Genomic DNA, 14,315 nt, shown 5'->3' with positions numbered 1-14,315 from the left:
TGAAGCTGAGGAGGAGCAGGAGCGTAAGAAGTGACAGTGATGAAAGTTACTCTCAAGATTAATAAATAATAATAGAAAATGTAATTTAAGGTAGGCCTACATGTAATGCATATTTGTTTACCACAGTTATTACGTTAATAAAAGTTTTTATAATTTTAAGCATGCTGAAAGTAGGCCAGATACAAACTTCTTAGTGTATTTTAATGTGTTTTGTTGTATTAATAATGTACAAGTTTGAGATTAAACAATAAATGATTTTTGATAATGACACATTGCTTTTATTGTTCTTTTTTTTTTTAAATTAAGTTTGTATTATTATTATTATTATTATTATTATTATTATTGGGTGTACAATACAATGTAATTTTGTTATAAAACAAAACTGTTACTTAGTTCCCACTGACACACAATCTTTTAACAAAGTTGCTGGAATGTTTAAATTGAGTTACAATGTTGCTACAAGGTTGTGTGTCAGCGGCCTCTCAATGACCGCTTGAAGCATGTGAAGCTAGAGATCTAATATAAACGCCAGTCTCAAATAATCGCCAGTGTCCAACACGCACCGGGTCTGCTGGCAAATAGTGTAAATAAACGTCGGAGGCGTTTAATTGAAGTTTTACGGTACTCAGGTTAGAGAACCCCAACTTTTAAAGACACAGTATATAGACTACATAATCGGTAGCAATAGAATCGTTGTAGTTATTAGCTGACTCCTTTTTAACACAACTGATCAGCTAAACTTATTGACAGTAACCATGTAGCCATGAAGTTTGTGACTGTCTCAACAGCAATTTGTTGTTGAGTGAAGTCTGGTAATACATGCCATGTTTCAACAGAGTGCCACTTCAGCCCTCAATTCTTCATGAGATGTGTGTCTGGAGTATGAGGTTAACCAATAGCCAAAGTAATAAAAATAAAAAAAAACAGACAGTGTCATAACAGTATATTAAACTCATTCAAATGGATTTGTTGACTGTAAATATTGAAGACATTAAAAACAGATTACAGGATGTCAAACAGTCAGTAGAACTTCCATTACAATGGAAAACTAGCTCTTAAGAAGTGAGGTGGGCCAAATATCTAAACCTGTCTTGCCTTCACTCTTGTACTGTTACCAACTCCCACTTATACACCATTCCATGGTTTAACCCTGTGCTGCAAACACATCCAGGATTACAATGCTTGCATGCATGCGGAGCGACATTTAAGCAATCAGCTGGGGTTGTGTTTAGACCTTAATACAACACCGATTCAGCAGAGGTGTAAGAGGGAATATACAGTTGCATTAGCACAAGTAATCTTAGCCAGTAGCCTATCCTCTAAAAGAGTGGTCTCCAACCCTGGTCCCGGAGAGCTACTGTGGCTGTTGGTTTTCGTTTCAACCAATTTCTCAGTTACTTAACTGAACCAGTTATTGACTTAATTACTCAAGATGAACAGGTGTTCCAGATCTTTAGCCACTGGTTATGTAAAGACACCTATAAAACCTGCTGGATAGGGGCTCTCCAGGACCAGGGTGGGAGACCCCTGATCTAAAATGTATTGCATACACTGAAAATGCCTTAAACTTGTATAACATACGTGGTCTTAACTTTTAACCAGTTCAGAAAAGCATAATGTGCAAAGGCAGTATAAGTAGGCACTAGTGCAAGGTATTATATTCCTATAAACACAGAATGTTAAGCCACTGCTATACAGCAAACAGTGTGGGAATAAAATGTTGAGGACCTCTGCTATAGGTACAAAAAAAAATAGTGCTGCATGATTCCATTAAAAAAAAGAGAGAGTGCAAATGAAATTCTATACAAATGTACAATTTTATTTAGCAGCTGACATGTGCTACTTTAGAAGAATAACTTCTCCTTTTGGGCATTTCTGCCAAATAAAAACACAATAACCATAATTTACAAAGTATACCATGCAGCCCGTATGTTTTAAATGGGTTGAGCATTACAATATAAGCTGTGCTTTACACAAGGGATGTACCCCAAGGCTGCTCAAGTCACGTGCATTATACACAGGATGTACGTTATATATTATTGTACATATTTTAAGGTTATTTTATGTCATCATTTCTTTATATAGTAGTAAATAGACTACAGATTGAAGACATAAACAGTTTGCATTGTTAAATAAATCATTGAACTTGAACACACAAAATCATTTTATCCAGTGAGTATGCTTATATTTGAAAAGAATCACTAAAGAAATATAGACAATAACTACAGCTCAGAAAAGAGGTTTCTACTAAACCCCAGCATATTTTATATATTTACCCGAGTTTCACAGACCCCGATTAACACCAACAGGGGTGTGCAATTCACATTGCCTGACATCCGGGACAACAAGATTTGTGTGAGGGACAACAAATTTTGCAGTTATACTTTGCCTGTTGGACAAATAGTTTTAAATTATTTTTCCTATATTTGTTCTGTTGCTAGGTATATTTCTAGAGAGCCACGCAAGTTTCTGAAAACTGAATTGCAGAAGTCTAGCACCTACACAAAGACATTTTAAAACGTGTTTAGATCCCACCCATATCACTTCTGATTGGCTAGCTGAACGACTATGGTTACAAAGAAATGGGTGCCAAGCAAGCCTCTGTCTGGCAAGGCACAGATTAGGCTTTTAAACTTATGGTATTATTTACGTTTTTTGTAAATTAGCAAATAAGTGATACTGCTTTCTTAATACATTAACCTGACATTAAGCATTTCAAGACAAACTCTCTTCGGCAAAAAAATAATGATTTTTTTCTTTCCATTTTAGTGTTGCTAACCTAGTTTGGCATTTACCATAATTACATATTTTTTAGATTTAAACACAGATTTATATATATATTTTTTTACTAGATTTCAACAGAAGAGATATTAGTTATTTATTGGACATGCACAATCCATCGATTTGTGAAACTATTCATATATGAAGATTGACAAATATATATATATATAAACATTATCTGTACAATATTATTATTATTATTATTCAAAAATAAAATAGACTGTAAATCTGTCTGGCAATGTGTATGTATTAATTACCCATCAGGGTATGAAACCAGGATCACCCTGCTGCAGCAGTGTTCCAGTTAGCCATCATGGGACAAGATGTTTAAGGAAAAATAGCTGTAAAATGTTGTACAAAAAAAATACATATAATACAATTGTATATAACAGAAATAAAAAAGAAAAGACATATTTTGTCTTTGCAGAGTTTGATGAAGCCTACTGTAAATATTGCATGCATTTGGGGCAAAACAGTAAAAGAATGCATAAAAACGTGACAGGTTATACACAAGTCCTTTAAAAATATGGGGTTCAGCAGTTACAAAACTGTAAGAACCAAGAAAAATCAGAATTCCACAAAGCAGCAGTAATCGTTTTGTATCTTTTATGCAACTAACTAAAACACCTGTAATTCAGCTTATAGAGAAAGAGTGGAAAAAACCAGACAGAAGCTATTTTTACATCTGAATAACTCAAAGTACTGCTCATGCTACAAGGCCCATGTTAATCACTAATTGATTGATTGTGTTCACTAAATAAAAACCAAAATTCTACAAGTCATATTCTATGTTTTTGTGTTTTGTGCGACGGGGAGGGGGCAAGTAGATTTTTATGAGGACAAGTAGATTTTTTTTAGCATTTTGTCCCTTGGACAAGAAGTTGTTTTTTTTTTTTTTAAATTGCACACCCCTGCACCAATCTTGGACTACCTTGTGACCTAAGGTAAAGTTGTCCAAGAGTAGTGCTATTTGGGTCTGTGAAACCACCTCCTACTTAAGTAAAATAAAACCAACTCAACATCTGATGACTTGTTCAACAGTGTAACTCAGATCTGTCGTCTTACTACACTACTGCCCATGGTGGGTTCTGTTACACTAAATTTAAACCAGATAAATACCACTCATAGCTGCTCAAGCGCTACAGAAGCAAATGCTTCTCTCATCTGACAAGTGCAGCAGTAGCAGAATATACCATAATTGTTTAAAAACAAGCATTCCTTATGAAATCCACAATCATTTATGAGTACTCAAAATACCCTGAAATCATCTATTAATAAGGGTTTTCTAATGACCAAATCATTCACACTAAAGGTTAATTAAGTTTTGTCTTGCTGGAGTTTACATTATTTTTCTGTCCAAATGCAAAAATACATAGCAACTAACAGTGTATATACAGTACCCAGTACACACACAAAAAAATAGAACTTAGCAGCTTACATTGCATCGTCTACTTTTTGTTTTCATTTTATAAACCATGCTAAAACCATGCTAAACCCCACCCTTCGTGCACCAAAAAACCTTAAGCATAACCTCTCTCACCTGCTGATTTGGCACAAAGCATACTTCTGCTTCTTAGATTCCAGTTCCTGCTCAAACAACCACTTTGAAGAAGAGTATTTCACTTTCTTTTTAAAATAAAATTCAAATACACTCCTGCCTTCCCTCTGGCAGTCCAAATCTGCACCTAAAATAATTCACCATGAGAGTGATGAAATTTCTGTCCTTCCCACAACTGGCAAGAGATAAAATGGACGGCCAGCCTTAGCTATGTATTCTGGTATTGTTTCCTTGCTTTTCAGTTTTAAAATTGCTCAGGTCAGCTTGCCAAACCTGGCCAACAGCTGACGGATTTCAAAGACAAAAAGTCAGACAGGTGGAAAGAACATGGCATACATATAGATGTCAAACCGACCAATAACTGTCTTGTTGCAGCTCTCTGCTTGTTGCAGCGACTGTAACAAGCTGATCATTCCGCTCTTCTTAAATTCCACTGCCATCTGAACTGCACATGGCGTGCCTGGGCAAATTTGATGACTTGGATGTTGTTTTAGAGGCTGGGCCTGTTGCCAAGTCAATCTGTATCCTCCTCTTTGACCCAATGAGGGCAGTTTTAGACAACACCTCTCTTATGCTTTTGCTGAAAGCACCTGACCTTTTGTTTCCTATTTAAACAGTTGAGTTGAGGCACCTAGTATTTAATAAAAGTTGAAAATGCAGTTTAAATTGTTGGTACAGATGAACAAACCACTTTCAACTGCTTGCAATACTGATCTTTCATTGATTGATGACACAAGGAATAATGGCAAAGTAGCATTTGTAAATTAAAAACAAAAATGCATAGAGAACCTTACATGTTGCATGCAAATTCATATAATTTACTGTTAATGGATGCAAAGAAAGAAACAAGACTTTCAACACAATGTCTTACTTAGCTATTCCCCTCACACTGTAACAGATGATAATTGAGTAAAATACAATTAACATTACAAATCCTCATGGGGTCCAAAGTAGTTACATTTAGTGAAAAATGCTAAAATCTGTTTAATGTTTAGACATTAAAGTTGTTAAATGCAAATTGCTTTCCTTTTTTAATTAATGTTTTTTCTGAGGTACCAAGACCGAACAGACGTTGTTGACAATGTTATTAAAAGGGGCCTGTATGATCAATCAGAAGAAGTTTATTTTTCTTTTTTATTCTTAAGCAAGCTGATTTTGGCTCCTCTCACAGCCAACTTGACTTGTACATTACTAACACCATAAACAAACCACACTGAAAAGACTTGTGGCAACTTTGATGATCTGCTTTATCACAAGGCTTTAATACAGTATTGAAATACAATCAAACTTGAAAGCTTCAATGAAACTCTATAAAAGATGTTATTTACAAAGATTGGAACTAACTAAGCCTTACATGTAAAGAGGAGGCCAACAGAAATATATTATTATTGCAGTGTTTATTCCAAACAAAGATTTTCCTTCTTTATCAATGCAATTTATTTTTTTTAATTTTTAGGAAAACTTAATTGCAATGACTGAAAGCCAACATCGTTTTACAATACTATTTAATTTTATATTGGAGCTGCCCATATGCATAAAAACTCAAATTAAAGATAAAAGAAACAAGTTGTCTGCAGCTACAATAAAACATTTACAATCAGACCAGCCACTTCAGAAAAACATTTTAGATGGATGGGATGCTGTATATGTAGTGTAGGGATCTCTCATGCCAAGGGCAGGAGTCTGATTTTAAAGCCATGGCTTTTATATTTAAGTTTGACTTCCTATCAACACAATCATTAAATTGTCTTCCTTATTGATTCTGAAGATGCTCGTCTAAAGAATTACAGGAAGTAATTTCTTCATTGCTGGTGTTTGGCAGAAAAGTGTCTCTTGGCCAGCAACGAACATTAATCATTACCAGCGTTATAATCTACCCTGCTTAAATATCTAATAAGAATAAGTAGTAATTTTGTCACCAGGATCAATCCATCACAGTAACTTGAGCTACTGGCTTACAGTAGATACCCGATAAATTACTGTACATGGAGACAAATTCAAACTCTTTTGAGGATTGCACAAAAATGCACACCTGATCGGTTTCCTTTTTAAATACTGTATTAGGGACTTCTACTATTCAAGCTCATATTTAACTTTTAATGCCATTAACACAATGCATGGTCACTAAACAGAGTGAACCAGGGAAAGTAAACACACATTGCAATTATACACGTGACTTTAAATCCAGGAAACACAAATGACAAAGTTGTATGAGGCAATGTATAGTTCTTAATGACATTTTATGGCATATATAAGTCACTCCTAGCTCATTTTTAATTTCTTAAGAAATTAAACTAATTAAAGTTTTTTGCCCAGACAAAGTAAAGTTATATATATATTTTTTTTTATTACATGAGTAAGATGGGTATTCAAGTGACTCAAATATTCTGCCTTTTTTCACAGCCCATTTTACACTAATTTGTAAAAGTTTCCAACTGAAACCCTACGGCAGATACAGTTAAATGTTTTGTAAGGTTTTACTGTAAATACTTCTATTGTATGTATTCAAAAAAAAATCGTATTGTTTGCTACTATTCAGTAGCTTTTTATAATAATGTTACAGAATTATCTATGCTATTAAGGCAAAAAGTTATTATGAGCCCAGACGGCACTATTTCTTACTCACCATAAAGTCTTTTCACATTTCACAAAAATATTAGAGCAACAGTGCTCCACAAAAATCAGTTTATCACCACCATGTTTCTTGACAATCCTGTTTTACATTCTGGCAATGTGAAATTACTTCAGACCTTCAAGGTCTGTGATAGCTCATAACATACAGTAAATTAAAAAGAGGATGTCTGCCTGTCTGTCTAACTAAAAGCATTTTTGCAGCAGTGATATAGAACCTGTAAGCATGGATCAATGTGAGCAAAATCTCACCTAAGAATTAATATTTTATTATTTATTTATTTTTTAAAGGTCACTATACCTTTGAATAACAATTTTATTTACATATAACAGTTTGGGAAAACGTCATGCACTTTAACACACAGCTGTGTAGTTCATGTACTTTGTTTTAATCCAAAACAAGCCTTAAAAAAATCTTTAAGAAAGGCGCCTGTATCCGGTTAAAATGTTTGTTTTGTAACAGCACTGTCCTTCCAATAACACAAAGTGCTTCCAACTATTTCCACAACAGCAGAGCTCAAATATACATTATACGTTGGTTATATGTATTTAAATTACAGTAAAATAAAATTAGGCACATCTATCTAGATTACCTACTGTAAGTTTTACTAATTAGAACAGGATTGCACTGCTGACTGTGCATAGAACAAAACGTCAAAGCACAGTAAATAAAGACTGAAAACCAGTTTATCTCGATTTTCTACAAAAACCCAACTCTGCTTAACTAAGCATAAATCAGTGTTAACTAAAAACATAACAAACCAAATGGAGAATCATTTACCGAGAGTATACATTTTAAGTCTACCAAAAGTTACAGCCAAATTGTGAAAAATTGAAAGACATTAACAATAACTTGTATAATTATTATTCTTTCAAGTTTTAGGACAGTTCCCGTTTAAAAAATAGGTTTTTAAAAAGCGCGGTTGATGTATTTCCTTTTGCATAACGATAAATGTACAGTAACGTAGTACCTTCTCTGTTCCCCTTGTCTAGGCAGCTGCTACACTGTCAATACAGTACAGTAATAAATGGGGTTACCTTACCGCGCAATTTCTATTTCATTAAAGACAGAGTTCTTACATTTAACTATTAACCCTAAATGTTGCGTTTTGTATTACAATACAGGTGAAACACAGCAGGCAACGAAAGTTAACATGTGTTCAAATTGAATATACTGTCCAACACTGTTACTAGCTGCTTATCCCTCAATAATTATTTTGTTATTTTTTTCCACCAGGATCACGTGAATTTCATGTAATAACATGATACCGGTATTCAAACAAAAACTAACATGGCGTTTCCCACTTTAAAATAAGACAAGCTTCAATGCGGGTTGACCCCTGACAGTTCTTAAACCTAGGCGCTTAAATCCCTGCTTGAGCAAGCCCACCATTTAAAAAAAAAAAAAAAAAAAAAAACAGTTGTCATAATAATGTGTTTAGTAAAGTACTGTAAAGTCGTAAAACACAGACAAAGATAAGACAAGACAAGACACAGATGAATAACGAGACACATAAGCACTAACCTGCGGGGCCTAGCGGTGGCTGCTGCCCATCCTCCCCGAACATCAGTCTGAAGTCCAGCTCGTCACTGCCGCTGCAATTTGCAGTACTCATCGCTTAAGCGACCGGTTCACAGTGTCACTCTCAACGCCGGCGTTTTTTTTAAACCTGTCCTCACTTCACAACATTTAAACAGAAAGTTGTGGCTGTAAATTTCTAATAGTAAATGTAGTTTCGTGGACGAGAAGCCAGCGTAAAAAAAAAAATTTCAAATACTTGAGCCTTGATCCCGGGAGTGCTTCTGTTCCAAGACTTTTTTTTTTTCTTTTTAATTAGTATTAATATTATTGTAATGAATGCCGGTTTGTTGTTTTTCTTTCTTTGCGTCGACTTTTACTCGTGGTAAGGCTGTTGTTATTGTCGGTTGTTTTTTTTCTCTCAGTTCTCTTTGATGGTGTGTTTGTTTGACGATGACGATGACAGGGTGATTAGGGGATCGTCTCTCTCAGTCTCGAGCTTCAATCCCAACTTTTACTAACAGCGCGTGACAGGGCAGCTCCAGCCGTGACGTCGGCAAACTCGGCAGACAACGATGTGCGAGCGGAGAGCGGGGCGTTGTGGGATTTGAAGTGCTGACAATTTTTTTATTTTGATGTTGTGTTATACGTAGAGAGTCACACATTAGTTTAACAGCTGGCTTTACTGCAGTATACTGTATTGCTACGGTACCGTAGGCTGTCGTTGTCCTCAAGCGTTTTTTGTTTTTTTATTATTTAAAAATAGTGAATAAATACATATTTTATGGTAGACTACTCAAATTGTAATTGGAGTGATGTACATTCCTGGTTTATATAGTAAGACTACATTATGAGATTTTATAAATGCAAATATATATATATATATATATATATATATATATATATATATATATATATATATATATATATAGCCTAAAATGGACTCCTAACGTGACTTTTCCTTACATTTAAGAGGAGGAGATTCATCAAAATTTCATCAAGTTGTTTAATACCTTACTTTAATTTAAAAACTCAGGGGTTAGTGCTGAAAAACAGGTCACTTTTTGCTACATTCACAGCGTATTGAAAACCCTGGTGCCGGCTTGTTGTAATTGTAAAGAATGCAATGCTTGTGTTTGTTTGAGTCGCGAATGCATTCAGCACGCTAATGCAGAGAGATCATGTCCATTAGTATACTTTCACAGTATTGTTTACGAGACAGCCATTCTCTACGGTACAAAAGCAATACATCCACAGCCAATTACTGTACGTACACACACCAAAAACAGATTAGGCTGCAAACCTTCAGTAAACTGCAACGAAATACGACCGCTCTTAATGTTTCAAATCGGAGCTTTTGTTCAGGCGGAATTCAAAAGCTTACACGTGTAATACGGGTTTATTGTTATACATGCCCTTAACATTCGGGTGTACATTCTTATGCAGACCGAGGGCACGTAGGGTTACACTATGCCCTGTATTTCATTATGCATTGTTCCTCACTATCTTGTAAATCGCTTTGTGATGGCGGTTCACTATGAAAGACGCTATATAAAATAAATATTGATTGATTGATTGATTGATTGGTTGATTGATTCAACCGTTTATTTATTTATTTTTTATCTTTAAATCACAAATAAAAAGGTACAAGACAAAGTTGTCTCAATTTTCATTGCATTTTCATTTATTATTCAGTTGTCATCTCTATTCCTGAAGATCAGACTGCTGTTGTATTTTAATAAAATATTCTGTAAGAATTCAAAACCTCAGTTCACATTTAACCAGCCTCTTGTTGTGTCTTTATAGTAAAACCATGCAGCGACACTGAGCACAACACTCAGTCATTAGTAATTACAGTGCAATCAGTCACTGAATATACAGGGCTAGCATAAGGATGCGTGGGGTGCAGGCACACATGCTGTGGTTTATCTAGCCAATGTAGGGTTGACATTTTGAGACAGTGCTGCAATAAAGCAATTCCCTGTAAGGGGCACTCCCAAATCTAAACAACCGTAGAAACAGAGTGGATGTACCCCCAGCTTACTTCATGCCAGCCCTGCGCTGCGTATTGTGCCACAGCAAATGTTCATGTTTGTGCTTGACCCTGGATTCCCTGGAACAGCACAGCACTCAGAAAGCCTGCCCAATGCAGGGGCAGACTGGAGGTGTGAGATTGGCTTTGCCAATGTGTAAACTAGCTTAGAAGAGGCTGTCAGCTTAATGGCTTGGAACGCTGCGTGAATAGAAAACCCAAGGCTTCAGGTTAATGAATGATTTGCTTGTAGACCAAAATAATAAAGACTCACTCTTCAAATTCTAGAGAGACCTGTGGTAAAACCGAATATTGAATGTCATATAATCTTTTTCAATTTACAAACACCACCCACTGGGAAAAAAATAAATACATATATTATTATTTGTTTATTTAGCAGACGCCTTTATCCAAGGCGACTTACAGAGACTAGGGTGTGTGAACTATGCATCAGCTGCAGAGTCACTTACAATTACATCTCACCCAAAAGAAGGCGCAGGAGGAGGTTAAGTGACTTGCTCAGGGTGATTGAGGCGGGATTTGAACCGGGGACCTCCTGGTTACAAGCCCCTTTCTTTAACGACTGGACCTCTCATATACTGCAGCACCAGGGAATCTGCTGCCTTGTTTAAGTTGCTCAAATCAAGACTGAACTGTTCAAATGGTAGAAGCTGTTTCAGAATGTCACCTGCAACAGGTGGCTTCATAAATTACCAGAAAAAGCTGACCGAAAGTTGTTTGGTGCTACAGGAGCTGAACAGACATACTCACCCTTCCAAATTCTACTGCAAAGTGACCCCACAATGCCATAGAGATGAGGAATCGCATGGGTTTTGAAATTCTTTGTTGCTTATCCCCTATATATATATATATATATATTGCATTTGTGTTCAGTTTATGAAACACTTCCAGAATGTTAACGAAAGTCTACAACATTTTCATGAGTATCATTTTTTTTATTATTTCCATTAAAAAGACAAACAAGAGATCCTAATAAATTTGCACACTATTGTAATTACTTCAATACATATGCTTGTTTAAAACAATCCATTAATAGAATTCGAATTTTAGACTGCTGGAAATTATGTGATATAACTAGAATTCCAATTGTGCAAACGATCAAAGACAAGCTGCCAATCATAGAACATTTAGACTGGCATGAGCACCCCCTGCTGGTTACTCGGTGTATGAATTGAATGAAACATTCTGCTCGTTTGGGATGCTGTTCACAGGTTAACACAATGCATGTATTCCCATACAGTAAAGTATATGGTTCTTGTATCATTGTGAGTGTTACATTGTGTATTCTTAAGTAAATATTATATCATTTTTAAATAGAGTGTGTTTAAGCAACTGTATTTCTAAAGTGTCTATTTCCTTGGTGACTGAGTAAAATAGAAAAACGTTTTACAATAATTTTAGTAACTCGATTTTGCTAAGACATATCACAAGTTATTGTGATATACTTTATATATTACAAAGTGTATACATGCCAACAGTCCCTATATGGTCGGGACAGTTCCGATTTCCTAGCAAATATCCCGCGTCCCGATGCACAGGAAGACCCCCGATATTTACCCATAGAAAAAAATAATAATAATTAATTCTGCACAGTAGAGTTAGTGAAAACCACACGCTGTGCTCTTCGTGCGGCTGACGCATCTGCTAATCACTAACTTATACAAAGGAAGAATGCTTCGTTATGTCTATTTTTACTGTCATGATGGGCGTGTGGTGTTGAGTTGGGGGTATACGTCTATTATATGATAATGTGTGTGTGTGTGTGTGTGTTTTGCGTATGACCCATCCAATGTGTATGATGCGTATAACAGTTTTCAAATGTTGGCAAGTATGCAAAGTGTTTGGTCCAGTCACTAATTTTCTCCTGTTTTAAATGTGTGTGGGGGGGGGGGGGCTGTTAACCAAACGAATGTAGCTACAGATACTTACGAGTTGTTAGTTCCTGTCTTAAACATTAGTATGGATTTATTTCCTTTAAAAAATAGGACCATATTACAGGCTTCATTGAAATACTGTCAAATATTGAGATTTCCTTTATTATTATTATTATTATTATTATTATTATTATTTATTTCTTAGCAGATATTCTTCATTTCTTATGGACGTGAGATTTCCTTTCTGCACCTAATTGAATAGAGTTTAAGTGAAATAGCAAATTTAGCAAAGTCCTTATCTCTAAATGCTGTGTTGCAACCAGAGAATGTATTACACTCAGAATATACAAACTGGAGGTGCAGTCTGTGCAGCCAGGCGGTGCCACATACGCCTACATGCGCATTCATTTCCTGTTCAAATAGCAAGATTAAGGTTTAACTTTTTTTTATCATGCAAGATTGCATTATTCTGGTTTATTTATGATCGTAGGTCGACAGTCCAGAATCCTTCATCACCGCTCGTTTTATTGTAGGCTAACTGCTGATTCAAGGGTTTCTTTTCATGCACTTCTGCAAGTACGTCTTTCTGAAGGGTTTTGATGACTGGGCAGATTGTTACAGTAATACATACACTATTAACATATACACCTAAATCATATCCACCTGCTGGATATGTTAAACTCTACATCCAGCAAATAAAATCACAGCAATGCCATGGGCTGCATCCCTAACCTGGTGTTGGGTTTGCTGAATATGCCATCGTTTATTAATTTTAGTGTGAGTGAAGCCAGCACCCCTCTACCTCATGTATAGGCCTAGCAGGCTAGCTCTAAACTGCAAAGAAATGAAACCATCCAAGGACCATCTTTGCTGTGGTTTTAGGGTTCATTCATGAGAGGGTGCTGCAGGAAGCATTACGATTATAAGTCTCCACTCTGTTTGGGATTGGGGGTGCTATCTGGCAGAGCTGGAGACTTGAACGCAGCAAGGTGCAGTAACTGCGGTTCCCAGATGTTATTGTTGTTCTTGGCTCGTCCTGGTTTTGGGGTAGATTACACCATGCCTTCCTGCGACGGTACACAAATGAGACCAAGCTTTTATCCTTATTCTTATGTTAACGCATAGCACACCACTGCAAGGGCTTTGCTGCTTAATCAGATAAACCAAGATACAATATTTCTGCAACAGACTATCATTGGCACAAGTAGACTCTCTGCTTTGTCCAAACCCTGCTAGTCTGAACCATGCATTCATAATGACACATTGACAGCACGTGTAGAAAAAAAACATTTACAACTGTGCCTGTATCATTCATAATGACACACTGACATTTACAACTGTGCCTGTATCATTTATTGCTGATTTTTAATGAAACACACATTGGAAGAGTATCACAACCCAGAAACCATAACAACGTCCGATTAATGACAACTTGCAAGTAATCTGGAAATTTGGCTCTGCTACTAAGGGCTGCTAATATCTAGTGATCATTTTTTGTGTCTCCAACTATTAGACACAATAAATGGATGGATTTCCAAAGCATTTACTCCAGTCTTTGTTTTTAAAAAGAGGTAAAACACTTCAATAAAAATACAAAAAAATAGAACCAAACAACTAAGTGAAATATTTAAAGTTTTCTTAAGCCCTTTCAGGGGGGTGTTATTTTAATTTTGTAACATTAACCTGATTTTTTTTTTCTCCTTCCAAAAAATAGGGAGTTAGTTCATTAAAGCGCTTTGAAAATACGGCCCTAATTGTATCTCACCAGTTCATTCAGGAGTTATTACTATTGCAAATGGAAAATCATTTTCATGATTTTAGAAACTTGCTGCCATTTTTGTTACAAACTTGATAAAACACAGTCCCTAATACTACAAGAAGGAGAGAGGGAGAGAAAGT

At 35.8% G+C, this 14,315-nt stretch overlaps 1 protein-coding gene across 2 annotated transcripts in view; it reads right to left on the bottom strand.

The window, feature by feature from the left end:
• LOC117424146 (nuclear factor of activated T-cells, cytoplasmic 3-like) overlaps positions 1–9,052 on the bottom strand; it is a 54,443-nt gene extending 45,391 nt beyond the window's left edge. The window contains exon 1 of one of the 2 annotated variants that reach the window (XM_034040258.3): positions 8,496–9,052. In XM_034040258.3, the coding sequence (XP_033896149.1) occupies positions 8,496–8,586 (91 nt within the window). In that variant the 5' untranslated portion in view covers positions 8,587–9,052. Of the gene's footprint in view, positions 1–4,321; positions 4,725–8,495 lie in introns of those variants that run through there. The other variant, XM_034040259.3, reaches the window with a different exon arrangement.
• Between the last annotated feature and the right edge of the window lie 5,263 nt (positions 9,053–14,315).

The sequence above is a fragment of the Acipenser ruthenus genome, chromosome 19 (genome assembly GCF_902713425.1).
Source record: "Acipenser ruthenus chromosome 19, fAciRut3.2 maternal haplotype, whole genome shotgun sequence".
Classification (NCBI taxonomy): domain Eukaryota; kingdom Metazoa; phylum Chordata; class Actinopteri; order Acipenseriformes; family Acipenseridae; genus Acipenser; species Acipenser ruthenus.
Note: the sequence above shows the minus strand (reverse complement) of the source record. Positions and strands in the feature narration are given on the sequence as shown.